Here is a 25,046-nt window from a genome sequence, read left to right as displayed (position 1 = left end):
TCCCTTGTGGTACTCCCATTGTCTTTTCCTACTAGGAGACCTAGGTTCATGTTCTATGATCCTGGAGGCAGACCAGGGCTCACGATCTCTTCATTTATCCTATGAGTTCCTCGAGGGCAGAGACCAGCTCATTCTGCTTCCTACCTGTGCATCGTAGGTGCCCAATGAATGCCTGAAGTTGAACTAAGTTACATATGATGTAAAATACTGCAGGTGCCACATCCACAACTGAAAGGATCAGTGCTTCTTCAGACGCCATCATCTCTTTGTATTTGAAATGTTTGCTTACTTACTCTTCTATCTTGCATGTCACCGTGTTTTCTTTCTTTCTTATCTATACCTCTCTGACTCCATTATCCCTGTATCACCATGCCATCGAAGAGTTTTTCCAATCTGTTCTATTTCTTCAACTGAGTTTTAAGAGTGTGGCAAGTGCCAGTGGTCACCTTAGTGAACCCTTCTTCCAATAAAGCCAGCTCTTTTATGCTGTCTCTTTCCCATGATTATCCAGTCTCCCCAGAAAGATGGTTGTTGAGGGCAGGCTGGCTGCCCAGCAAGGCCACCTGCTTCATTTTCAATATGCTTTCATTCTTGCAAGGTTCTTTCTCTGACCTTCTTAGAATTTCGAATAACAAGGATTTGCTGACCACCTATTGTAGTCCTGACACCACACTGGGAACTGGAGATACCGAAATGAAAGCACCATGTTCCTACCCTCTGATGGCTGACAGTAGAGTTGACTACTTGTTGGTTAGGCTTCTGTCCTCCAAATACATCAGGGACTCTAACTTTTCTATCTGAGAATGGTTATTTTATTCCTTCGAAGTCATGTTTCTTAAAATATGGTCCTTAGATCACTGGAATGAGAATCATCACCTGGAATGTTTATTCGATTGTAATTTCCTGGTCTCCTCCTGGGATTAATGAATCGGAATCTCTACAAATCTAGGGATTGGAGTCACTGGAATCTGCAATTTAAACAAACACCCCAGGTGATTCTCATGCACAATGAAACTGGAGAACCCCTAAGTCTTGCCTTCTCTGCAAATAATGCTAAATTCTTCTACCCTCCCTCAGATTACATAACTCCCAGGCTTTTTACCATCTTGGCTCTCTATGCCTTCTTTATATCCCAGATGTGGTCAAATCAGCAGACTGCACCATAGGATTGCCAGTGTCCCCACTATGAACACAGCCCTTTCTATTGACAAAGCCAAAGCATCCATTATTTGTAACCATGTCACACTGCTGACTCATATTGAGATTTCAATAAATAAACCTTCTTCAATTAAGACTCCATAATACACCTGACAGAGAAAGATTTGTTTATCAAATCTGTGAATAATACAACATACAAAGGAGAGGCAGATTATGAAATTATAATGCCGACTCTTTTTTCATAAATGAGATGTTAGCATGATTTGCTCTGAGTAAGCCCAAGGTGGTTTCCAATGACCATGGGTGACATTCAGGGTTTTTATGAACCATGAAATTAGTCTCTTGCAGATTTTTTTTTCCTATGGAGGTCTATATGAAGTCCACCTGTCCACTGTTTCTAGAACCTACTCCCATCTATACCACTATTTTAAAGGAAACTTTTGTATTTTTTTCCCCCAGATTCTCCTATTTTCTTGACTACTGTATTTCTTGACTACTGCTCACCCAGAATGGTTCCTGGATCCTATCTTCAAATTATTTCAATATGTTGGGAGGTTAATTACACTGGACCTGGTAATCAGATTTGTTTTAAGCATCTCACCATCATCATCGTCAACAACATGATAGCTACCATTCATTGAATTTTTTTAATATGTCAGACATAGAGTGTCTTACTTGCATCATATCTTTCAATCCACTCAACAAACATTTGACTTACGTATACTTGTTATCTCTGTTTACACTGAGCCAGGAGGGGTTACTACTGACACCTAACCATTGATCCAGGTGACCCATCCATTGCCTTAAAGAGCCTCTTATTATCACATGCCCATCCTAGGTTTTTCCTTTTCTCCACAAAGTCATTCTCCCTCAAACATGAAAAGCATCATAGAGGTGTAGTACCACAGGAGAAGTTGAGAAGTTCCTTGCAACTGATTCATATTATGCTTCTTTCTTAGAGTCTAAAGAGCTCCATTTTGTCGTTTCTTATGGTCATCTTCTTTCTTTCTTTCTTTTGCAACCTTGGCTCTTTATATCACCTGGCACCTTTGTTACAGACCCCTTTCTCCTCTTTTATCCTCACCTTGTGCTCGATGCCCCATCTTCCATCCTTTGTACATGTCTTTCTACAATCTGAGCTCCTTGGACAGTTGTCTGTGACGCCATGCTGTCTTCCTCAGATGCTGCCTCCTTGCCTTCATCAGATAATGTACATTGTACTATCAAAGTCAGTTTTGTTGTTTGAAGCTCCCATCTTTCTGTAGCCACCTTTTCTTTTGATCACGCATCTTTTTAAATATCTTTTCTTTCTATGGATTTCAGCGATAGACCTGCAGCCTAGGAAAGGTAGCTGATCACGCCCAGCGTCTGTTTTTATTATAACTCCTAAGATTAGTGTTCATCTTCCTTCAAGTTCCCCAGGCTGGGAGGCTTCTTGACTTCTGGTTCTGTGTATGGTATATTAACTCACTGGTGCAACCAATGGCCCCAATGGCCCTGGTTGGGGCCACACTGAGATCCGTGCACATCCCTGAATGGGCTGCATTCTCATGCTTCCTGATTTAGCACATGCCATTCCCTCTGGCTGGAATGCCCTTTCCTTCCCCTAAGCAGCTTCTGCCTCCCTGACCTCCACCCCTCCCTCTGATCATTTTCTTAGCTACCTTCAACTCATACTTGGGGCTTTGCTTCATGGAAGACGTTTTCCCCACACCAGGCAGGTTAGCATCCCTCCTGCCTGCTCCCACAGAAACAACTGTGTGCAGACCTTCCCCTGCCCCCCTTCTTTTTGCACTCTGATTGTTTGTGTTCTTATCTGTCTTCTCTTCTGTGCCCTGCACCCCCAGATACATTGGGATGCACAAGCACACACGCGCCTTTCTGGAAGTTTGGCACACTTTCCAGCGGGCACGAGAAAACAACAGGAGCTTAGCAGAAGTGGGAGAGAAGATTTAAGGGAAAGAATGGCAAATGCACACCTCTCAGACAACACTGAACTCCCAAACACTGTCCAAAGCACAATGTCTCCGACAAGTAGCTATTAAGGACAGAAAGTCCAAATTCACCTGGAACAAAAGACCCGTCTATAACCATTATTTATCACCCAGAAAACACTCCCTTTTTGTTCCATTGTCAATGCTCCACAGACCACATCTGCTTTTGGACAGAGGGGGGATAGAGAAGGGCAGAGGAATGAATAGAAATGAGAGTATGAGTTTCCTTTATTTATTTATTTTACATATAAATCAGCTAATCTGTTTAACATTCATATTAAAGTTGTAATCACTTTTGCACACATTAAAATACAAACTAGCACAAGTAATAGGCCTTAAGAACAACATTACAATAGCTATTAACATATAACAGCTACCTTATCAACTTACAACATCCCTATAAAATAATAACTGCATCCAGGATTGATTTGAGGGAAACTCATTCTCCCAGAGCACTGAAGCCTGACACAGAGTCTGGGGAAGTGGAGAGCCTGGCTGCTCTCTGGCTGATGCCAAGCAGCTTCCAGGTGCCGGCAAGATGGGGAGACTTCCCGGAGATGGGGAGTCAGGAGGCCTGAGCTTTCTTTCCCTTTGGCTCTAGTACCCACTGTGACCTGGAGCAAATTTCTTAACCTCAGTAAGACTCCGTTTCCTCACCTGCAAAATGGAAAGAAGGGTCTCTGCACAGTGTTTTTTTGTTTATTTGTTTGTTTTGTTTTGTTCTGTTTTTTTGCGGTGAATCAAATGATCATAAGGGAAGCACCTGGTGTATGTAGCAGGTGCTTAATAAATGTCAGTGTCGGGATGCATGGGTGGCTCAGTGGTTGAGCATCTGCCTTTGGCTCAGGTCATGGTCCCAGGATTCTGGGATTGAGTCCAGTATTGGGCTCCCTGCAAGGAGCCTGCTTCTCCTTCTGTCTATGTCTCTGCCCCTCTCTCTCTGTGTCTCTCATTAATAAAGAAATAAAATATTAAAAAAATAAAAATAAATGTTAGTGTCTTTTCCAGATGGCTGGGCTCTAGAAGGGCAAGGGCTGAATTCACAGGATGTTGTGGAGACCTGGATATGCCCTAAGCAATACCGAAACTTTCCCACATGTTCATTTTATTTACTCATTAAACACTTGTTGAGCACCATGATAGATGATCATAGATGTATGGAAGGCGTTAAAACATTAGCTTCTTCTCTCCTTATGGTACTCGCAATTGAGTTGGTGAGCTATCAAGTAAACAACAAGCTGGACAGGATTGAACACGTGATACAACAGAATACATGTATCATGTCACAGGAAGACAAAGAAAAGAGCGACTCTGAGCTGGAAATAGGAAATAATTTCTTGGAAGAGGAGACGCTTGAGCCAAGCCTTGAAATACGAAGAGTATTTCAATAAATGATGAGGAAAGAATATTCCAGGCCCAAGGAACAGCATAAATAAAGTCACGAATAGTACATCCAGGGAATATCTTTTTCCTTTTCTTTTCTTTATTATTATTATTTTTTTTTTCCTAAAGCTTGGAGAACAGGAGGAACAGAGAGGAGATGATGCTGGAAAGACAGTCAGTGCCAGATTATAGAGTACTTTAAATGTGGGGTGACGGTTAGACCCTAGATACCAGACGGAAGCATTTGGGTCCTGGTTTATAGGCCAACGCTAGCCCCATGAACCTGGGTGAGATGTGGAAAAGTGAATCTGACAGGTGACCTAGGAAGACACAAGTAGTGAGGAGTGACAGCGGTGAAGGATGACTCTGGGAAAAAGTGATGGACTCGATAGGAGGCTCTAATATTTTGGAAGAAAATGATGAGGATGAGTAGGGCAATAGAGAAAAATGCAGATGAAATGTATTGTGTAGGAACTGGGAGGGAGGGGAGGGACTGGTGATGCCTCAGGTTTCAGAACTAGTTATTGGGAATATGGGGCTCCTCTTGACTGAGACTACATTGGGGGATAAAATGAGGAGTTTAGTTTTCAGATTGTTGAATTAGAAGTGACAATGAGTAGACACGAGACTCTCATAGAGCAGGAAACCAAATGACTCACAAGTGTATTTTCATTGTTCCTTGCTCTCTTAATTGGCCAGTAGAATGGGTACAAGGAGAGTAAACTTGGTACTACCAAGATTCGATAGGGCAAGATAAAACAATTGGGGTCACTTAGAAATGCTAATCCCTAGTTTTTTAGCAGTGAATGATGGTGGGTTTAGAGCTCTATACTTTGGACAACTGGTAACCCAACTGAAATTGCTACAAAGCAGTATTCTTACATGATGGGCCTACATATTTTCAGGCTAAGTAATCTGAAGTCTCACCATAGGCCCAGTTAAGAGGCCCTAAGAGGATGAGCTATTACCGAAGTCTCTTGATAAAAAGAAAACGATGGCCAGTTGAATCTCAGTGGGTCTTTCTCATGTTTGCAAGCCATTCTATCTTATTTATTCTTAGAGTTTAGCCCAGGGCCTAGGCATGCTACAGATGTTAATATTGAGGGGCTGCAGTGACCAACATCAAGTGATTTCCTTACTAGGGCGTCAAGGACTGATGGCCTCCACGCCCACTGAGAGTAGGTTGACCAATTGCCATGATCCTGCAGAAAAACAACCAGGAGGTGTTAGGCATACTATAGCTATAGGACTCCAGGCAGAAAAGAGTCCAGCACCTTCCACACCTGTACCCCTCTTGGTGAAACATGACTCTGCCCTTTTCTACCCAATGTTATGAGGGGAAGGCAATTAGGCTTTTCTTAATATGGGAAAACATCTTATATTTTATGGCACTATTAAAACCATATGTCTGAAAAGACCTCAAGCCACGTACACTTGGGGGGAGGGGTGCTGTTTTCAACACATTCCTTCAGTGGAGTAGGCTCCCGGTTGGTGCCTGGGAGCTGTAGGGGAGACTTCTAACTCCACCCCAGAGGGTGTTCCGCCTCTAACGCCCTGGGCCCAGCTGGGCCTCTGGTGGCACTGCCTGGTGGTGCTGGTGCCTGAGGAGATTTCTGAGCTTCTGTGCCACACACTCCCTTGCAGGGACTTTGCCAGGGATGGCAGCCTTTAAACGCCTCATTAATATTCAAATCTATTCAAGTCATTTCAATTTGAATTCTATGCATATTATCAGATAGAACAAAATGCAAATATATACAAATTCATCCATATGAAGAAATAAATAGGGGGAGCTCTGCATAATGGGATTATAATCATTCTCAGGGCTTGTCTCTCTCCTTTAATTCCCCAGAGCCCTGAGGACCAGAGCTGGCTGTGATGCTCTCCCTGGGACTGTTTAGCAGCAACATAACCTTTCCTGGACACAGGCTTTTCGAGGGTTGAACATTTTATAAATCTATTTAAAGATGCTATCATCATCCACTGATTGTGTCTCTTCCCGGGCTTCCAAGGCACACTCTTGGGGAACTGGCAGGGTGAGTACGGGATGGGTGGGGCCAGACTCAGACACCTGTCTGGGGGCCTCACATTTTGCTACTTCTGGAGGCCCAAGAGCTGGCTTCCAGCAGGGTCAGTCAGTCTGGCCCTTCCCTTACATCAAGGGAGGGAGTCTCACTGTCCCAAACCTCCCACAGGATCCTGAGGCATCTGGTGGTGGGGGGGCAGAGAAGGGCTATGCTTCCAAATTTCTTCAACCTGTAACCTGAGAGAGACCTCATAAAGCCTTGAAAGCATGTCAACCGAATCTTACGACCTAAATGATCCAAAGTAGTATCCAATACTATCATAAGATACGCTCCTCTTTGCTTTGTCACATGGTGGGACACGCAAACTCATCCTTGAGCCTGCAGCCCTACATTCACTGCCACACAGTTTAAATCCACTCCCTTGTGCCTCCTTCCTAGCCAGATCCTCAGTCAAAAGCCAGAAACTCAACCACACACACAGTGCCTATTTCTTTGTCTTGCACTATCGTTGTTGTTGTTTATCTCTGTTTCATTTCAATTACTCCAAAGACAGGAGGAGGCTGAGCTATATGGTATTTTAAAGGAGAGTTCCCATACTCCATGCTAATGAAGCCAAAGTAAATTGCTATTAAGAATCATTTAGTGAGGTTTAACTACAGAATCTAATAGATGCTCCCCCTAATGTCTCCCCCACGGGACCCAACAATAGTTGCATCTAGTAGTAGCTCCACTGATTAATGTACCCATAATGTACACCAAATCATAGTATCATATCATAATAACCATCTCATACTATGCACCTTTTACTTGATAATCCCAAAGTGCTTTATAAATATAAGTGGGCAGAAAGAGCATCTTGTCTACAGAGAGAGAGACGGAGGCACAGATTTCTCTTCTAGAGACAGGATAAGAATGGCTACAACTCTCCTGAAAGGAAGGGGCCACTCAGCTCCACTGAGTTGCTGGTTCCTTCCTGTGATGGACAGAATAATGAGCCCAGCAAGATGTCCATGTCCTAATCCGTGAAGATGTGACCTTACAAGGCAAAATAGACTGCATCTGTGGTCAAGTTAAAGGATCCCAAAATGGGGAGATTATCCGGGATTATACAGATGGGCCAGTGTAATCACAAATCCATGGAAAAGAGAGGCAGGAGGGCCAGCTCCAGTAGGAGATGTGGCATAAGCCAGAGGTCGCAGTGATGCAGGGAGGGAGTCACAAACCAAGGAATGCAGGTGGCCTCTGGAAGCCAGATGAGGCAAGGACATCAATTTTCCCCTGGAGCTGCCAGAAAGAACCAATTTAGGCTTCCGCCCAGTAAGACCCATTGGAGACTTCTGACACCCGGATGACACAAATGTCATCATAGGCCACTGTAGGTTTTCTTGTGGCCACAGCAGAGAAACTCAACTAGAGTTTCTCTTCTGAACCACAGAACCCAGAAAATAATACAAATAACTGGTTTTTTTTTTCCTTCTCTCAAGGAGAGCACATAACTGGTATCAATTTAGATGCATAACCAACAGTTTATTTCATTAAAACGATGGCTGCCTTGAGGGCATTAGAGATTCATCCTTTGAACCGTGCTGAGAAAGGCTGCCTGGCCTCACCTGCTCCCCTGGAAAGCCACACAGTCTCTCACCTTGAACAGACACTCTAGACGATGAATGGTTCTCTTCTGTCCTTGGGCACCAGCTCACCACATCTGGAAGCACCTCACCTCCACAGAGTGTTTTGTAATGTTTCCTCCATGATGTTTCCAAGCACCTCTCAGTAAGTTAACTCCTTTGTGAGGCAGGTAGCGGACAAAGCCAGAGTCCCTTCAGCCCCTGGAGACCATGCTCAGGGCCATGCCCCAGGTATGTGACAGGCCATGGCCTCCTGGCCTCCGGTGCAGGGCCTGTGTCATGGGCTTGGGATGAGGGGCTGTGGAGGGTGACTCAGCAGAGCTGACAGGCTGATACTTCATGGCAGGTGCACTTCATGGCAGGAGTGTCACAGCCAAAGTGCCCAATGAAAGGTGGCCCTGGAAGAGGCTTCCAGGCTACTACCGGGCACTGGTAGAGTCCTTACTCTAGTGGAGCTACTGTTCTTTTTATTATTCCTCATTTACAAGAGAGAACCTCAATCAAGGTCAGTTGGTTTTGCTAGACTCTGCATAGAGACCTTTGTCCCTTAGGTGCCACTAGTCCTCACTACTTCACCAGCATCCCTGCCTGAGCTTCTCATAAATTGCTATCCTGCCTCTCAATAGAGTCACTCACCCCATCCCGCTCCATGGGATGATGCAGGAAACACCCCTGGGGGCCCACTCCATGCCCTCTAAGCCTGTGCTCTTCAGAGGCAAGAACCCAGGGCGGGGGGAGGGATGGGGGAAAGGGCTAGGACAACCATCCAGGGCCTGGATTGGGAAATCCTGGGTTTTTGTCTAAACTTTGACACTTACCACCTCTGTGACCTAAGAGAAGCCACTTAACATCACTTGGTCTCATTTTTCTTATTTTTCAAAATCGGGATGAGAGTCGCCCATAATAAATGTGAAAGGGCTTGGGAAGGGATAAAGTGCTATATAAATGCAAGGAGGGATTAAATTATTATCACCTTTTCCCCAAGGATTACTTTGTGCTCATAGGTACTCTAGTTGCAGAAGGCAATATTAATGGTAAGTAGGATGTATTCTCTGATAAAGCACTTTCACAGCTTGGCAAGTGAAATACCAGGCACAGAAGGTAGAAGCCACCAAGGATCACTGGTCACGTGCTGGCTGGGCACCCAGTCACACAGGTCCTGCACATACTGAGCTCGACAGGACCCAGCCCTTGCCTCCCAGAAGCTCACAGTCTAGAAGGGAAGGGAGATAGGAAAAAGCCACTTTAATTTATTGTTACAAGCTCTACAAGGGGGTTTCCAGAGGGCTGTGGAAGGAAGGAGGCAGCCACTTAAGTTGGCTTCTGAGGAGAGAGACATGAGGAGTCTTCTCCAGGAGGCAAAGTGAGCTGATCCCCAGGGTAGAAGTCAGCTAGACCGACATGGCGGAGAGTGGAGATCCTTCCAGAGGGAAGAAGGACGGGTGAGAAAGCCGGGAGGTATGAGGGAGCAGATCACACTCAGAGATGCCAGCAGCTCGGCTTGGCTGGAGCGAAGGGTGTGTGAGAAAGGAGGAGAAGAGAGAGCTTTCTCCTGAAGGTGCTGGGACGTCGTCAAAGGAACAGGCAACCATCCAAAGACAGAGCCCTCTGTGTCCCTGAAATCTGGCACGCTGGCTATCTTCATGGTTAAGCGGATGAATGGAAACTTCAAAACCTTCTTGTGTACAAGAGTGTGCCTTCATGGTCCCCATCTGGATGGGGGAGAGTCGGAGCTCTGACCAAGACAGCCTTACAGTCTCCAGGAGACGAAAATGTCTGTCCTCTACGCACATCTCAGCTCGCTCAATCTGTCTGTCTGTCCATCTGTCTCTCCTTGCTAGCCTGACAGCCACAGGCACCTCTGCTCCTCCTCTTCTCTTCCTTCACTACACCATCCATCCGGGAATATGCACAATGTGTACACAGCAGCCAGGACGGGGGTCAAGGGCGGCTTCAAATCTGGTGCTGGCTCTGCCTCCCCCTCTCCCTCGCTGGATTCCTCAGTTCCTGCATTTGGTTTCCCACCGGTGATCTGGGCTGAATAAAGAGGCCCAGAGGCCTAGTGATGAGAACATCTCTCTCTCTCTTTTTTTTTTTTATGAATTGAAAAATAAAATGACAGTATGCAGCTAGTAGATCCCAGCTCACAACGAAGTGAACATCAATGTCTGTGGTTGTATTGACCTTGAAGATTTAAAAAAAAAAAAAAAACAGAACAAGAATTCTCGGAGTGCATTATTATATACGTTCTGAATCTCTTCACTGTGCAAAGCAGAAAATCCATCCTTTATGGACATGAGCATCTCTGGGGTGCAGCGTTGACTGTAAAATAAACCTTCTGAAGTACAGATGCAAGAAAATCTATGGCCGCTCTTAGCCACATTCTCCCTGTCAGCACAGACGGTCACACTGCTTTCCCGGGCCCGCCTAAGGTGGGACAAGCTGCTAGTCACACGGAGAGGAGTGACTCGCACTCTTGTCGGTGGTGAGTGAGGAAAGTGGTGACGTCAGTGAGAGACTGGCAAAGCCATCATGTTCCAAACGGTATGCTCCTGGCCTTATCATTTGTTTGGTTTCCTATGCTCAGGACCCACAGTGATTCCTGAGTCATCCTAAGGTAATGTGACATGAAAACTCTTCAAGGCACCTCCCATGAGCCACCTAACCTCCTCTGGTTAAAACTGCTTTCAAAAAAATAAAAAATAAAAAATAAAAAAATAATAATAAAATAAAATAAAATAAAATATAAAATAAAATAAAATAAAATAAAATAAAATAAAATAAAATAAAATAAAACTGCTCTCAGGCGTGCTTGTGCAGCCAAATTAAATATAAGCAGTATGCACTGGCAGGGTAGGCCGGGCGGGATGGGGGGTAGTGGGGTGTAGAGGGGCTTCCAGTGATTCCTATGCCAGAAATGCACCCACCAGATACTCTTTCTTCCTTTCTCTGGACAAGTCTCTCCTAAGCAGTTGTTTTAAAGCATCTCAACATTTACTGCGAAGGAAGTCGCGACCTCCAAGCCCCATGCATCCGTGCCAGGTGAGCATTCAAATACTCCAAATACTATTCCGTAAAAAGGGGCAAACTGGCCTGCTGCAAAGGGTATTCCTATTTTGACTAAGAAAGATTTCTTTCGGTTCATATGGCTGCAACAGCCCTTAGGAATGATCTAAGCATCCCTGCCCTGACTGAGCAAATACTTAAGGCAGACCATGCACCACAAGAAGTATTTAACTGAAAAAATACAGCGGTGCATATAGCTTCACGTTCCTTGGCAAGAATTCGGTGGTATGGAACTTTGTTAATAAATATCTGCGGATAATGAGAGGTAAATGCAGATTTCCTATTATTATTAGCAGGAGCCCAGGGGAGGGGAAGAAGAAGGTTTTCTGGATGGCATTTCTCTGAGTCTGATCAGCTCAGCGTTTTCACTTATAAAAATATGGATTTCTATCTGTGAATCCCCCTGCCCTGGTTTGATGAAGAGAAAACCCAAAGCAAAGTTCATGCTCAGAGCAAGGGGCATCCACGTGGATTTGGAGCCCTGGCAACAGCGGACAATGCACCTGCTGACATGATCCGTGTGTTCTGCTGAAAGGCTCAGATTGTGGCATAAAAAGAAGGAATTTTATGTCTTCCATGCAGAGATCTATCTGCCTTGCATTCTTGCTCCGTGTTCCTCCGACTCAATCTAAAGGACCTTTGAAAACGTCAAGGAACTTTTCTGTTTTGCTGGTTTATCTTGTCTATCTTAAACTAATACTCTGATCCTGAGCATGGTCTAGGGAGATACATGCCATATTCAGAAATGATTCCTGTCACCAGGTAAGATGTACCTGCTGGAGCGTAAGTGAGGAGAATCGAGCCTGAGCGGCACTCAGACTCTCCTACATTCCCAGAGTCCTTCCTACCTCTCCCTGAGGACCGTTGTTAATCACTTCAGAACCCTGCGGTCGCCTGACATTTTGACGATTCTAGATGTGACAAAAAGGAGGGTATTGATGTCCTGCAATGCCTTTTCATGTAGAGTAGCTCCATTCTTACACGGCAGAGCTAACACCAGGCTAACCTCTCCCTGGGCAGGATGGGGTTTCTTCTTCTTCCTTCTTCCTTCTTTCTCCTCCTCCTCCTCCTCCTCCTCCTCCTCCTCCTCCTCCTCCTCCTCTTCCTCCTCCTCCTCCTCCTCCTCTTTCTTCTTCTCCTTCTCTTTCTCCTTCTTCTTCTTCTTTAAATCCCCCGCCGGAAAGTTAGGTGGTGATGAGTTCCTGTTAAGAAATCAGCCTTTGCCTTTCAAAACATTCAGCTAAACTGAGCTGGGTTAGGAAAGTAACGAGTACCCGCCGGCCACAGAGCAGGGCTTCATGAATCCTTACTCAGCTTCTGTCTTTGGGGAGACAGTTTCCCCCATTTTGCTCAGCTCTTCTTCCCAAGTCCTACAAGTCATGACAGAGGAGGATCATAGGCCAGGCCAAGGGGTCTGCAGCCCACTGCCTGTCACAGAGCTGTGGAGCCACCAGGGTGAGGGGAACTCATCCCCAAGAGGGAAGCAGCAAGGGACGAGGGATGTACATACAGGTGTCCAAACGGCGGTCCCATCACTCCCCATGGAAGAGGCAATGTAAGGAATCTGTGGGCAAATTATGGAATCTTGGCCTCAGTAGTTTTCATTGGCAGGTGGGTTGACAATCCTGCTCTATTGGGTTGCTTGGAAGACAACCTAGGGAATGCACTTGAAGCTCTAAGTCTCAATGACACCTCCCCGTGGCTGGCTTGATGTCAGCGACTGTGAGGCTTCAGTAGTGGTGAGAGACCCACTGGGAAGTGGGCACCTAGAGACCAACACAGGGGTCCATTCTCTTCTAGTCTCACCATTTCCCCTCCTCCCCCATTCAGCTGTCCATCCGGGGACTCCCAAAGCCGTAACGCAGGTCACGCTTGTGAAGGAGGAATGGGGCGCAGGTGGCCAAGCCAAGGGGCCAGGAAAGCAGCCGAAATGACAGCACGTACCTCGCTGGCATCACATCCTTTTCTACCGGGAGGAGATTAATCTCCATTACTTTTAGCAACTTCTCAAATCCTGCGGTTCTATTCTGCCTGGCTGACCTGCGCAGCATCAAATCTACAGTCTGAAATAAGGTTTTGCACAGTTGAGGCAAAAGAGTTTTCTTCTCTGACGTGAGATGCTCAAGAAGTCACCTGCCGCGTGCCAGTGGCGCTCCGTTAATAAAAGGGACAGAGCAGTCCTACTTGCTCTCCAACCCCACTGCGCACCCCCCTCCACTCCCCCACCCCCCGGGGAAGACAGACAGGGTGAGGATGGACAGACGGGCCAGCGGCAACTCACCTTGCTAGCGACACAGCAGCAAAGGGCTCTGGTGGGGAGTCAGGTGTGGGAGGCTGCTTGGGTTTAAGCAAGCCTTATCCAAAGTCCCACAGGCCACCTAGACCCAAAGGATATCAAGCAGAATCTGGTGATGTCGGGCAACATAAACGGCTAGTCTACTGTCCAGTTGAGCCACACAGAGAAGACAAAGAAAGGGGCAGCTTTGGTGATAGCCTCACCCTTCCCTTACCCCCTGACCCACTATCTTGGTCCATGCTGCACACAGATGGATGCCAGGGCCTGAGCCACATCTCACTTGCAACCTTCAAAGGGTGAAGAAGGCAGGCTGCCACCCCAGTGGGGCAGGCATGGGCTTCCAGGGCCTGCCATTAGGATCTGGTTACCTTGCCTGGTGTTGGCGCTCTGCAACAAACCACCACGGCTGACGGTGATTTGTTGTAATGGTGTCTGTTTCTGTCCAGAGATGAAAACAGAGTACCACCTCTTCAGCCTGCCCGGGATATCAGGAATAATGAGGACTAATTTTAGTATCTGTTTGTTTTGCTCTTGCAGCATGAGAGGGGTGCAGGCTGAAATATTGGCTCCCGGATCATGAAAGAGGCGACTCCGGGGGAGAGGGAGCAGTGGGCCCAGGTTGGAGGCTGGGGAGAGGGAGCAGGGTCCTGGCTGCCCGCCGCCCCTGCGGGATGAACGCGTTCATCACCCACGGGAGAGAGGCCAGCATGGGAAAGCACCTGCCACACGGTAATGGACGGCTGGCTGGGGTCTCCCCTGCTCTCTCTCTTTGCAGCTCTTCACACCCCTGGGCATTTTAAATTGTACCCACCTACCTCTTCTGGGACATGCCCCCTAGCACTCTGCCCTCACGTCCATCAGAAAGAAGCAGAAAGCACCTGAGTCTCCTAGGGGGCTGTGGGGGGGGGGGGGGCTGCTGCCATCCGAAGGCTTGCTCTTTCCCTCCATGCCTTTTGCCTGCTCCAGGCTCAGCTGCCCCAGGCCCACCAGCCTCCGAGGAGGAGGAGGAGGAGGAGGAGGAGGAGGAGGAGGAGGAGGAGGAGGAGGAGGCTGCCTAGCTCTGCTCACGCTCAGGCTTTGCAAGCGCTGCTGCTGCCACCATCAGGCTGCTGCGGGAACTGCAGCGCTCGCAGGGTCTCGCATCCCCAAACACTGCACCTGCTCCTGCCTTACGGGGACCTAAGGGAAGAGCAGGCCCTCTGGCTCCCGTGGCCCCTCACACAGGTGTAGCGTCCTCTGTAAGAAACAGGCTTCCAAGGCCCAGCTCTCTGATGAAATGGGAGTCCCTGTGAACGTGGGGGTAGACCTCGCACCCCTCAGGGAGGCGCAGAAAAGTGCCAGTCCTACAATATAGGGGGTAAAGCCACTGGGAAGTTAACTGGCAATTTCCCCTCTCTTTGTCATGAGGTCAGGAAGGCAGGGAGGGTGGCGCTCCCTTCTCCCGTGGTACCCTGGAAGGGAGTCCAGGAGAAAGCTCTAAGTTTCTGTCCTTTGGTTTGCCTGCATGATGAGCCAGCCGAGTCCCAGCATTACTCTGAAGCTGTCATAGCTCCCAGCATCGCCAAGGGTGACAGGTGGACTGTCACACTGCATCAGAACCGAGTCACCTGTGACACCTGCAGATGATTGACAGAGATGGGCACTGACATGCATTAAAGAACAGAAGGACAAGGCTGCCTTTTTGCTGAAACTGAGGAGTGGGTGGCTCGCCAGAGGACGTTTCTCTTGGCAGAGTCCCTGGTGACCCACTGGTCATTCAAGGCCTCCCTCAGACAGGAACGACTTCCCACTCTGAATAGTTGGGATCTTTCCTCTGCCCTCCTGTGGGAGCCTGTCAGCCCCCGCACGTGTGATGTCAGAAACACTGCTTTCTCTTCCTTTCATTGTTTCTCACCATTCATTTCAATATTTCAACATTTACTCAGAGTCTTCTATGTGCGGAGTAGCATGCCTGGCACCAGGGTGGTGGATAAAAGAAATGGATAGTTTAATCAACTAATTAAGAGAATAAAAGTTCCTGCCCTTGTCTTTCTTTTCTTTTCTTTCTTTTTTTTCTTTTCTTTTCTTTTTCTTTTTTTTTTGTCAACACAGCCACAAAAATAACTACCCAAGCAACATCCTCTTGATTGCTATTCAGCCCAAGAGGCTGGCCTGTCATCCCCCCTGGAAACCTTGTGCCCTCAAGGTAGAGCTGAATGCCAACAGATGACGGAACCAACTCAGAAAGAGTCTGGAATCAAAAGATAGAGCTGCAAGGCTAGGTCGTGGTTTGAAGGTCAGCTCCCTGGTTTTCACAGGAAATCCTTAAAATCCCTTGCTATGCCTAGACATCGAGGATCCCCACAAGCTATCAGAACATGTTCCATCTTATGCCACAGCTTAGGATCCCTCTCATGTATTTTTCAGTGCGGATGATTTGGAGCAGCTGCTTCTACCAGCATCTTGAGAAGCATCGAGGCACACGAAAAAGTGAACCAGATGAGAGTGACTTTGGTTGAGTGACATGACCTTCTGGAGGGCATGACAGTGATGATAGCTCCCTCGCATGCTATCAGAGTGATGAAATGAAGTAGTGCTTGTGCAGGGCATTCTACAGCTTGTGAAACTTTACCCCAGTGCTCATCATCATCATCGTCATCATGATTAAAACATTACTATTGCCACCACTACCATAATCAACCACCGAAAGGATTTGCCCAGCACTTACAAGAGTATGTGCCGGACAAAAACATCTGTTTCACATCATCTGTGAATCTCCTAGGGATTTATTATCTAAAATCAATAGGTTGTTGCTAATAGATAATATTCAGCAAATTGTAGGCGTGGTGAGGATTTGGATAAAAGAGTAGACATCTAGTCTACTGTCTACTCTTTGATCCACCGCTTGGGAATTGACTCTTCTAATCTTGGTGGCCCAAATTCTACTCTTAGAGCACTTTCAGCAATGGGAGACTGTTCAGTGGGCTAGCCTCAGATGCTGGAATCAAATATCGACGGTCTTGGACATGTCGCTGCCTATTTCTTGCAGAGCAGTGCAGGTTTTTGCTTCACTATTGAGCTTGTCCTGCCAGTCCTCACCAACTCCTGGGGAGAACAGGCCCAAGCGCGGAACACATTAAGTAGATCAGATGACGTTCTTTACTCTTGATGCTAGAGACTCATAAACATGTCTAACATCCTCTGAGTAGAGTCACGTAGCTGTAACCTTGTTTTCCCCAAAGCCAGCATACCTTAGCTTCCTCTTCAGAACAACAAAGAATCATCAGCGAAATGTCTCTAGGCATTTCTTACTTATCTCATCCTTGCTCTTGACTCCCTTCCAGGTTTACCATTCGTCCTCAATGTCAGGCCAGCCTCCCTGCACCCCTGAAATGGGTAAATCCCATTCCTCAGCACACACCATCCAACTAACAACCCAGTGTGACCTCAGCCATCCTTGCTCCTGTGTGTTGGGTTCCTCTCCACATTCTTTATCCGGCGGATCGTCCTTAAGGATACGTCTAACTGCTGTCCTCGTCTGCCTCCCTCTGGAGTGCAGACCAACAGTGAAGGTCAGTTTTTGCACACTTACTCTCTTGCTCACCTTCCCACCCCTTTACATACCAACTATGAAGGCAGATGGGCTGGAAGGAGGGGCATAGTTCCATCCATTTCCACACTTTTAAAGCCCCACATAAAAAAAACAAGGCAAACTAAAAAAAATGAGTAACATATGGATTCTTCCCTCTTTTTATCCAGAAGACCCAGGGTGGAGAGAGGAGTACTGGCCCATAAGCCACTAGCAATGTTTCTGAAGAACAGACTTAACTCTGATAGTCCATCATCAAAACATTTGGCATGGTATTTATGACAAGCTGACCATCCCTTCCCAAGCTTCTCACTATCCTCAACGCACTCATATTCCAGCCACCCACACCACCCATTGCTTCTGAACATATGGCTTTCTGTCCTGCCTTCTTTCCTTTGCATACACTCCAAGGCAAGCTGGGAACACTGCTCTTGTGCTTCCCCAGGAGGGCTCCCAGACATCCTGTGACTTCAAGTCACTGCCTCTGTGCAGCGTGTCCTGATGCCCTCGGTCATTTCAGCTGCTCTAAGAATACTCTTGACAACTCTGAGCCCATCATGTTGGAACCATGAGTCAAAGTGTCTGTTCCCTAACCAGATGGAGAGCCCCCCACCCAGGGGCAGAAATACAGTCTTAGGGGTCTTTGCATCAGAAGCCCCTGGTGTGGTGCCCACCACACAGTAGGCCTATAGTGAGTACAGGCCGACAGGCCAAGGCTGAGCTTTGGTGTCCTCAAGTGCTATTTGATGACAAAGGACGGACAAGAGAATGTGGCCCTCTGATGGAGCCCCTGAGGAGGACGTGTGGAATGATGAATGCCAGCCTTGGTTGTCACTGCCGCCAGTCAGGGTCAGATTTCAAATTCCTGTCTTCTAGGCATATGTTAGAAAGCAATGAACTTACAACAACCGTCCAGGTAACAAGGCCAAGTAAGTAGGCCGTCCTGATCATTCAGCCTGATAGTCACGCATCTTTTTAATACTGACCACCTGTGCCATTGCAGTTTTGGTTTCAAAGTTCAAAAAAAAAAAAAAGAAAAGAAAAGAAAAGAAAAGAAAAAACAAACAAACAAACAAAAAAACGGCCTCAGGTAAATCTACCTCCTTCTGCCTAGGAGGACACCCACACCCGGTGAGCTCTCACCTGCTGTTTGAGGAAGATGGTGGATTTGTTCTAAGTTCTAGACAGGACTGCGTTTCAGCAGTAAGAGGGGTCACAGATGGGAAAGATTTGGAGAGGGCATGATAACGTGGGGGCGGGCAGGGAACCTTCCCATGGCCTGTGGCAGGCATCTACGTCTGGCTACTTCCTTGCCTCCTTGTCAAGGAATGGGATGGGATGGAGGAGCGTGCACCTCTCACCCTCCAAGCCCCAGCCAGGGTTGCAACAGGATAATTCTGCAGGGAGCAGGATTCACCCAGGCTGGCCACTACTTCCAGGGCTTTGACTTGTTACCAGTGTACCCGAGGAAAGCTGACATTTATTTAATCCTTGCAGTGGTGTTGACTGTGTACTCACGGAAACATTGTATGCTTACGGAAGACATTTGTTTCCAAGCAGCTTATGCTAAATTGCAGTGATATAAAGGAAACACTTATCCAATATTGACATTTACTGACTTCTAGAAATATACAGCCAGAGTACTCATTTTCACAATCAGAAGAGGAAGGGGGGGCGCGGGAAAAGCACAATGTTTGATCCCTAGCTCCTTCAGCAGCTCAGAAGCAGAAAGTTAATGAAAGTTCACGTTAAGTATGGTGGTGGAGATCCTCCCTCTATGGCAACAGTGTGGATGCGGAGAGAGCATCCTCAAACCCCGGCACCCTCAAGCCCGGGCGGAAAGCGGGACGCAGCATTCTTTGCAGTGAAGGTGAGAGAAGGATCCCAATCATCCGCGGTAGCTACATTCATATTGGACGTGCACACCGAACTGTCCATTCTGGGTGTCCCCCTGGGAAAAGGAAACACGATGCAATGGCATCTGTGCCTCCACAGATGGAGGGGGGGGCCGTAACACTCCCCTCGCTGGAAATAAACCCCCCTCGATTTGGAATGCAGGACGAAGCTAGTGTGGCCGGACAGGGGATTCCCACCTGGTTTTGCTCCTCACTCCCTGCGGACAGCAGTGATGCGACGCGCAAGGGAACAGACGTCCCCCAGGGCAGCAGCCCCCACCAGACTCTGCTCCATGAACACCGGGGTGTCCACTGACCTTGCGGGAAGATGGGGGCCCCAATCGCTGTGCTGCAAGCACCACCATTAAAATCAGGATTGCTGCCCTCCTGAGAGTCCAAGTGCAAGTGCAGGTTCGGGCCTGCTGTGATCTTCCTGCCCAACCAGAGGGCGCATCAGAGGGTAGCGGTTCCCAGGCCGGAGAGGGGGCGGGTACCGGGCCTGGCTCCTTCTGGTGGGCCCCTATTAAAAATGCCTGCGCCGGTTTCTCACCTAAAAGTTATTTCACCATTTTAGAAGGATAAGGACTGTAGCTGAAAAAACGATGCCTATGCCCATATAACATCCCCCTTCCCCGCCCATCCCGGCCACCCCCGATTTACATGAGACCCTAAAATGAATGCTGTTGGCCCTCCTTCCCACTCCTCCATCACAAGCAATTTTCTTTTCCTTGTTCATGTTTCCAAAACAGTTTATCTTTTTATCTCCTTGGAAGAAAAGTACCCTGCGAATCAAAGGTATCATTAGTATTGTTATTATTTTGCTATTGAAATCTCTTGAATTCACTCTGGATTATTCATGTGCTTTTTTGGGTCTGCAATATAATGCCGCCTAAGTCACCCCCACTGGGTTGAACAAAAAAGAAAAATTGCATCTTCAGGCCTAATCCCCTGCTCCACCCCGTCTCCTGCTGGCCCTGGCTCCTACCAACACAGGCACACCAGGGAGAGCTGCTCCTTGGTACCATGCCTAGCTCACTGCTGCCATGTTCCAAGTGCGATCCTCCTTTGTAACCCAAGAGGGAGGCCCCCACTGCATCCTCTAAGTGTAGGGTGTGGGCTTTGACCTCACCCTGCACCCCTCTCCCCCTGGGGAGTTTCTCTTCCCTCCTCAATAGGTCTGGCTGGCAAACAGAGAGCTCCCTGCTGGGCAGCAGACACAGAGACCACCCCCATGCCCAACAGACACATCCCAGTTCCCCTCACCCGGAGGATGTTGCTAAAGAAGTGGTTCCACACCCTTGGCAGTTGTGCACTGACCTTCCAGGACAAAAGAAACCATTCTTCCTCTCCTCCACAAGACGTCATACCACTTGGGGTGCCAGTGTGGGGAGCAACACCCTTATTACTTGCCTCATCTTTTGTTATAGGACAGTTCTGGGCAAGGTTAACTGTTTGCTAAGTTGCTGTTCACACCCAATTCCTTGTTCTAATGCCTTCCCAGCCTATACCCCCTATGATCCTTCCATTCTTTTAGCTGTCTCTTATGTGTTCATGGTATCTTCTGGTGCTCTGCTTCCTCTCCCTCTCCCTCCTTTCCCTCTCCAAAGGAGCTTCTTGCAAGTTCAGGCTGTCTTGCAGTTGATCCTTCCTTTCCAAGCTCCCTGCCATCCCTGTGGCTTCCCTCATCCTAGCTGGGTCTCTCCACTCACAAGCTATTTGCCCGGTGTCTGCCTCAGGTTCTTCTATTCCCTTGGAGAGTCATGTCAGCACGAACCTCTGCCCCTCTGGGAGCCATCTGACAGCCCTTTCGGTGATTCCTGCCAGCAGGTCAGGAGAGCAAGTCACTCAGATTCTTCCCAATGGGGAGGTGACACCCCAGATTAATCCTCAACTCAGAGATGTCATTGACAGGTAAGCATAAGTTTTTGTTTATCACCCCAACATGTTCGAGAGCAGCCTGGAGTACGTGTAAATCCAAGAGATCTGGGCTCACCGGGATTAAAGCTTTCAGACCCCACAAGGTTATGAGGCCAGACAGGCCAGGTCTGGGAGTGCTAGAGGAAAATGTTAGTGAGCCAGGAGGGGAACACCCTTCTGAGGAGTGTCTGAGCTCAAGGCACCAACTCCGTTATCACCGCACACCCTCCAGACTGTCTCAACACTGAGATCTGCCGGGAAGCAGGGAACACTAGTCCTTCATAGCTACTTAAGATGTGGATGTGCAGGCTGGCTGGCATGGCTCTTGAAGATGAAGGAGGGCACAGAGGGAAATAGTTGTGGGCAAATGGAAATGATAAAGGGAAAAAAATATAGCAAGTTCTAAGTTTATGGATGACAAGAGAATCGATTCCTTTTCACCCAGGGGCAGAGAACATGCCTCTTCTCTGCAGGAGGCAAATTGTGCTGTGACATTATCCCTCTCTGTACAAAGCACATGGGTCCTGCCAGCTGATGGAAGAGGCATCCCCAGCAAGAGAGAAACCCACGAGCAGCACACACTGGCAGCTCTCCATTTCTTTGTGGCCCAGGGACGCTGGCAGGGGCGGAAATGGAGGGATGCCATTTGGCCTTTCTACTGCCACCTTAGGAAAGATAAATAAATATTTCATCTCAGTCTACACGCAAAGCCCAAACTTGAAAGGGAGAGGGGACACAGCACAGCACTGACAGTACTTATACGTGCATTTCACTCTCTAAAGGGTTACAAGAAAAAGGGAACGTAAATAAACATTGGACACGTCAGGAGAGAAAAGACAAGTGAAAGGGACTTTAAGAGTTCTTCCTTAAAGGTTTTGCCACGCAAGTCTTCAGAGCACTGTTTGGAGCTCACTCTCTGGAAGGCAACGAAGACAACGGGAGCAGGAAGCATGAGAATTGTGTTTCCAGAAACTCTAAAATGACACATAGGCTCCCACTGGGAGAGGTGCTGGGCAGCAGATGGATGTGTCACCGGAGTGCCAGATAAAGGCTTAAAAAGAACCCTGGACATTTGTTTTCTCTGAGAGGAGGGGCATCCCAGAGTCTCTGCACATTTCCTTGGAAAGTATCCCAGGAGGAAGCATTGTGGGATGTGAGGGTCAAACGGGTGGCTCGACGGGGCATCCCAGGCAGGGTGCCACTTTGGTGAGGGGGACGTGTGTGGGTGTCACCTAGAGCCTGCGGGCTGGTCCTCTCACGACCTCTCGGAAGTGGATGCGCCCTAACTGATGACTTGAGAAATGCATGGCGCTAGGCAGGGGCGGGCACAGCACGCGAACTGATCACGTACGTGTAGCATCAAATGGAATCATCCGGGGAATTCACGATACTCAAAACAACACCCACAGTAAAACACAGGTTTATGGATCAAGTCAAGAGGTAGCATATCACAAAAGTCCAGAAACATCATCCCACTTGGCCCTTAATTCCGGTCATCGGGGGCTGTCTATGCGCGAAACCCACAGCGTCCGGTGTTGTAGGGCATTTGGACCGCCTGCCTCCGCTTTGTCCCATCGTCTTTCTTTAGACCCTTTCTGGAGCCTCGTGGGCCATGACATCTGCCATTTGGTAGGGTGGGCAGTGCTGGCCAAGCTCAGAACACTCAGGAATAACAGGCAAGTAGGCACTGCAGGGCGCGGTGGTTTCTTCCTAGGGCTCTCAGGGCTAAGGGCAGATGAAACGGAGCGTTTAACCTCCATAGGTAAATATTTAAAGACTCCTATGAGACAGTGAAGAAACAGCTCGGTACTGAGAAAGGGATAAGAAAAGCAGAAGATGCACACTGTGATGATTCAGACAGGCAGAGAGGCACTTAAGACACCAAAGGCTTCTTATGCCAATCTAGAGGAGAATCACAGCTCAAGCTTTCCAACCACACATGGGCTGATTAAAATGTGCATGGGTCCCATGAACATTTGTGGAGCGGGGCGGCGGCTGGTGGGGGGGGATGGCGGGCTCCTCCTTTTAGGGATTCTGCAGGCAACTTCCTGAGTAAATTGGAAAAAGGCAAAGGAGATCATGTGTGTGTGTGTGTGTGTGTGTGTGTGCGCGCACGCGTGCCCATAAGCAAGCATACAGGCATCCAAGGAGAGTGATCTCACAAAAATGGTAATATAACCCAAACTGTTTCTGTACCAGTGTTCTCAGATAGTTCTTATTCATTCAGCCTGAAAACTCTAGGGAAGGCAATTTATCTTCCTGCTGTTGTAGGGAGCCCTGGTGAGATGCACACTACCCTATGAATACATGAGTGTGTGTGTGTGTGCACACATTATAATTACATACAGGCGTGGGTGTACACACACTGCTATGGGGGAAAGGCCCCTCCGGTTTCGTCAGGGTGGCCCTGAGCAAAGTTTGACAAGGGGAAAATCTGCAGTGACCACAAGTACCAATGGCAGAGCAGAGGAAGGAGGCGTGGGTTTCTGCTTACATTTGGCTTCTCCCTGACAGGGAAAGAAAAGGAGACGTGCTGTTTGCTTGCAGAGCCAGCCACCCATGGCGGTGCTCTGCTTCCTTGAAAACTTTTACCCTTCATTTAATCAACAGATGGACATGCTCTGTTGTGGATTTTTCTGAGAGTCCTGTCCCTCTCAGAGCTGTGCTGGCTGGCACAAGTGCTGTCTCAGATGGCAGAGGCAGCTCGGGCATTCCAAAGGAGTGGGAAGGAGCCGATTTACTCATCCCCTTTCGAACTCAATTCCACAGGTGACTTCTGATGCCTTTGGCTAAGGAGGCACTCACGGTGCCTCCCCAGATTTCTCTCCCCATCCCTCCAGCACTGCCAGCTCCAGGGCTCCCGGGAGGGGGGCAGGGAGCCATCCCAGAGGTAGCGAAGTTCTTTAGGGCAAGTCCCCCCAGCCGCTCTGCTCCCCTGCCAGGCTGCACAAAGTCAACAATTAGCACCAGCGGCCAAATGCTCACTTTAGGCTCTCAATCCAGGGCTGTGTAGGATTCAGAATGCAGCCTTATTCAGACAACCCCGGCTCAATTCAATGAAACTCTTTACACGCTTTTCCAAACCGCTGCAAACGACCCCCACGGTGCATCCGCGAGTCGCGGCCCCTTCTGCAGCCGTGCAACTGACTACACCCGTGCGTGCGAGGCGGACCTCGGTGGAGCTGGAGCAGCCGCCTAGACCCAGCTGTCTCTCCTCCTGCCACCCGAGTCCGAAGGCGAGGAGGCGCCCAGAAGTTGAGAGCGTTGTCCCCGCCGGGAGGCTTGCCTCCCGCACGCACCGGGAGCATCCGCACGCTCCGGGAGCATAAAGAACTCATCTGCATCGGAGAGTTTGAGCTGGATGTTGACAAGTGAGAGGAGCAAGCCACCCCTCCCGCACCCCAAGCTCCCGGAGGAGAAGACACGGGACCATTTTGTTGCATTCGCGAAGGCGCGCGGCCGGCGCATCCCGGGCGCAAAGGACCGGTCGCGGTTCCCCGAGCCTGCCCGCCCCCGGCTGCGCTCCCCGCCGCCCCGTGGACCGGTCCCGGCCACTCAGGCCCGCGCGGTGGGGGTGGGGTGGGGGGGTCCTACCTTGACTGAAAAGGAAGAAGCACACGAAGAGCAGATCGAGCTGGAGAGGTCTCATTCCTCAGCGCAGCGAGGGGGGGCCGGCGGCGCAACTTGGGGTGGCCGTGAGTTTGTCCTCCCGGGGGCTGGCCGCGCTCAGCCTCGGCCGCGATGCTCCCGGGTCGCGCCTCGGTGCTCCCGGGGCCCGGTCCCCGCAGCCCGCCCAGGCCAGTGGCCGGCTCCTAGCCGCCGCGGGAAGCCGGGCTGCTCAGCGACGTCCCCGCTCCGAGCAGATCCATTCTGTGCAGCCCCGGCGCACGGCTTCCTCCGGCGGGCTCCTCCCACGGCGGGCGGGCGGGCGGGCGAGGGAGCCAGTGACGAGTGACAGAAGGGCTCCTTTCACTGACGCTGGGGTGGGGGGGGGGGAGAGGGAGGGGGAACAGGTCATAATTAAAGAGGAAACACTTGGAGAAAAGGAGATCTATGCAGCGCGGAGGGCGGGGAGGGGAGGGGGGAGGCTGCGCGCTCCCTTCCCTGCTCCCTT

General features: G+C 48.9%; 1 protein-coding gene across 2 annotated transcripts in view; it reads right to left on the bottom strand.

The window, feature by feature from the left end:
- The window catches only part of KIRREL3 (kirre like nephrin family adhesion molecule 3), a 540,945-nt gene extending 516,124 nt beyond the window's left edge, over window positions 1-24,821 (bottom strand). For both annotated transcript variants that reach the window (XM_041772894.1, XM_041772895.1), the window contains exon 1: window positions 24,527-24,821. In XM_041772894.1, coding sequence (XP_041628828.1) covers window positions 24,527-24,581 — 55 coding nt within the window. In that variant the 5' untranslated portion in view covers window positions 24,582-24,821. The remainder of the gene's footprint in view (window positions 1-24,526) is intronic.
- Between the last annotated feature and the right edge of the window lie 225 nt (window positions 24,822-25,046).

Source organism: Vulpes lagopus, chromosome 10, assembly GCF_018345385.1.
Source record: "Vulpes lagopus strain Blue_001 chromosome 10, ASM1834538v1, whole genome shotgun sequence".
Lineage (NCBI taxonomy): Eukaryota > Metazoa > Chordata > Mammalia > Carnivora > Canidae > Vulpes > Vulpes lagopus.
The sequence above is the reverse complement of the archived record's forward strand: the minus strand, read 5'-3'. Positions and strand labels throughout refer to the sequence as shown.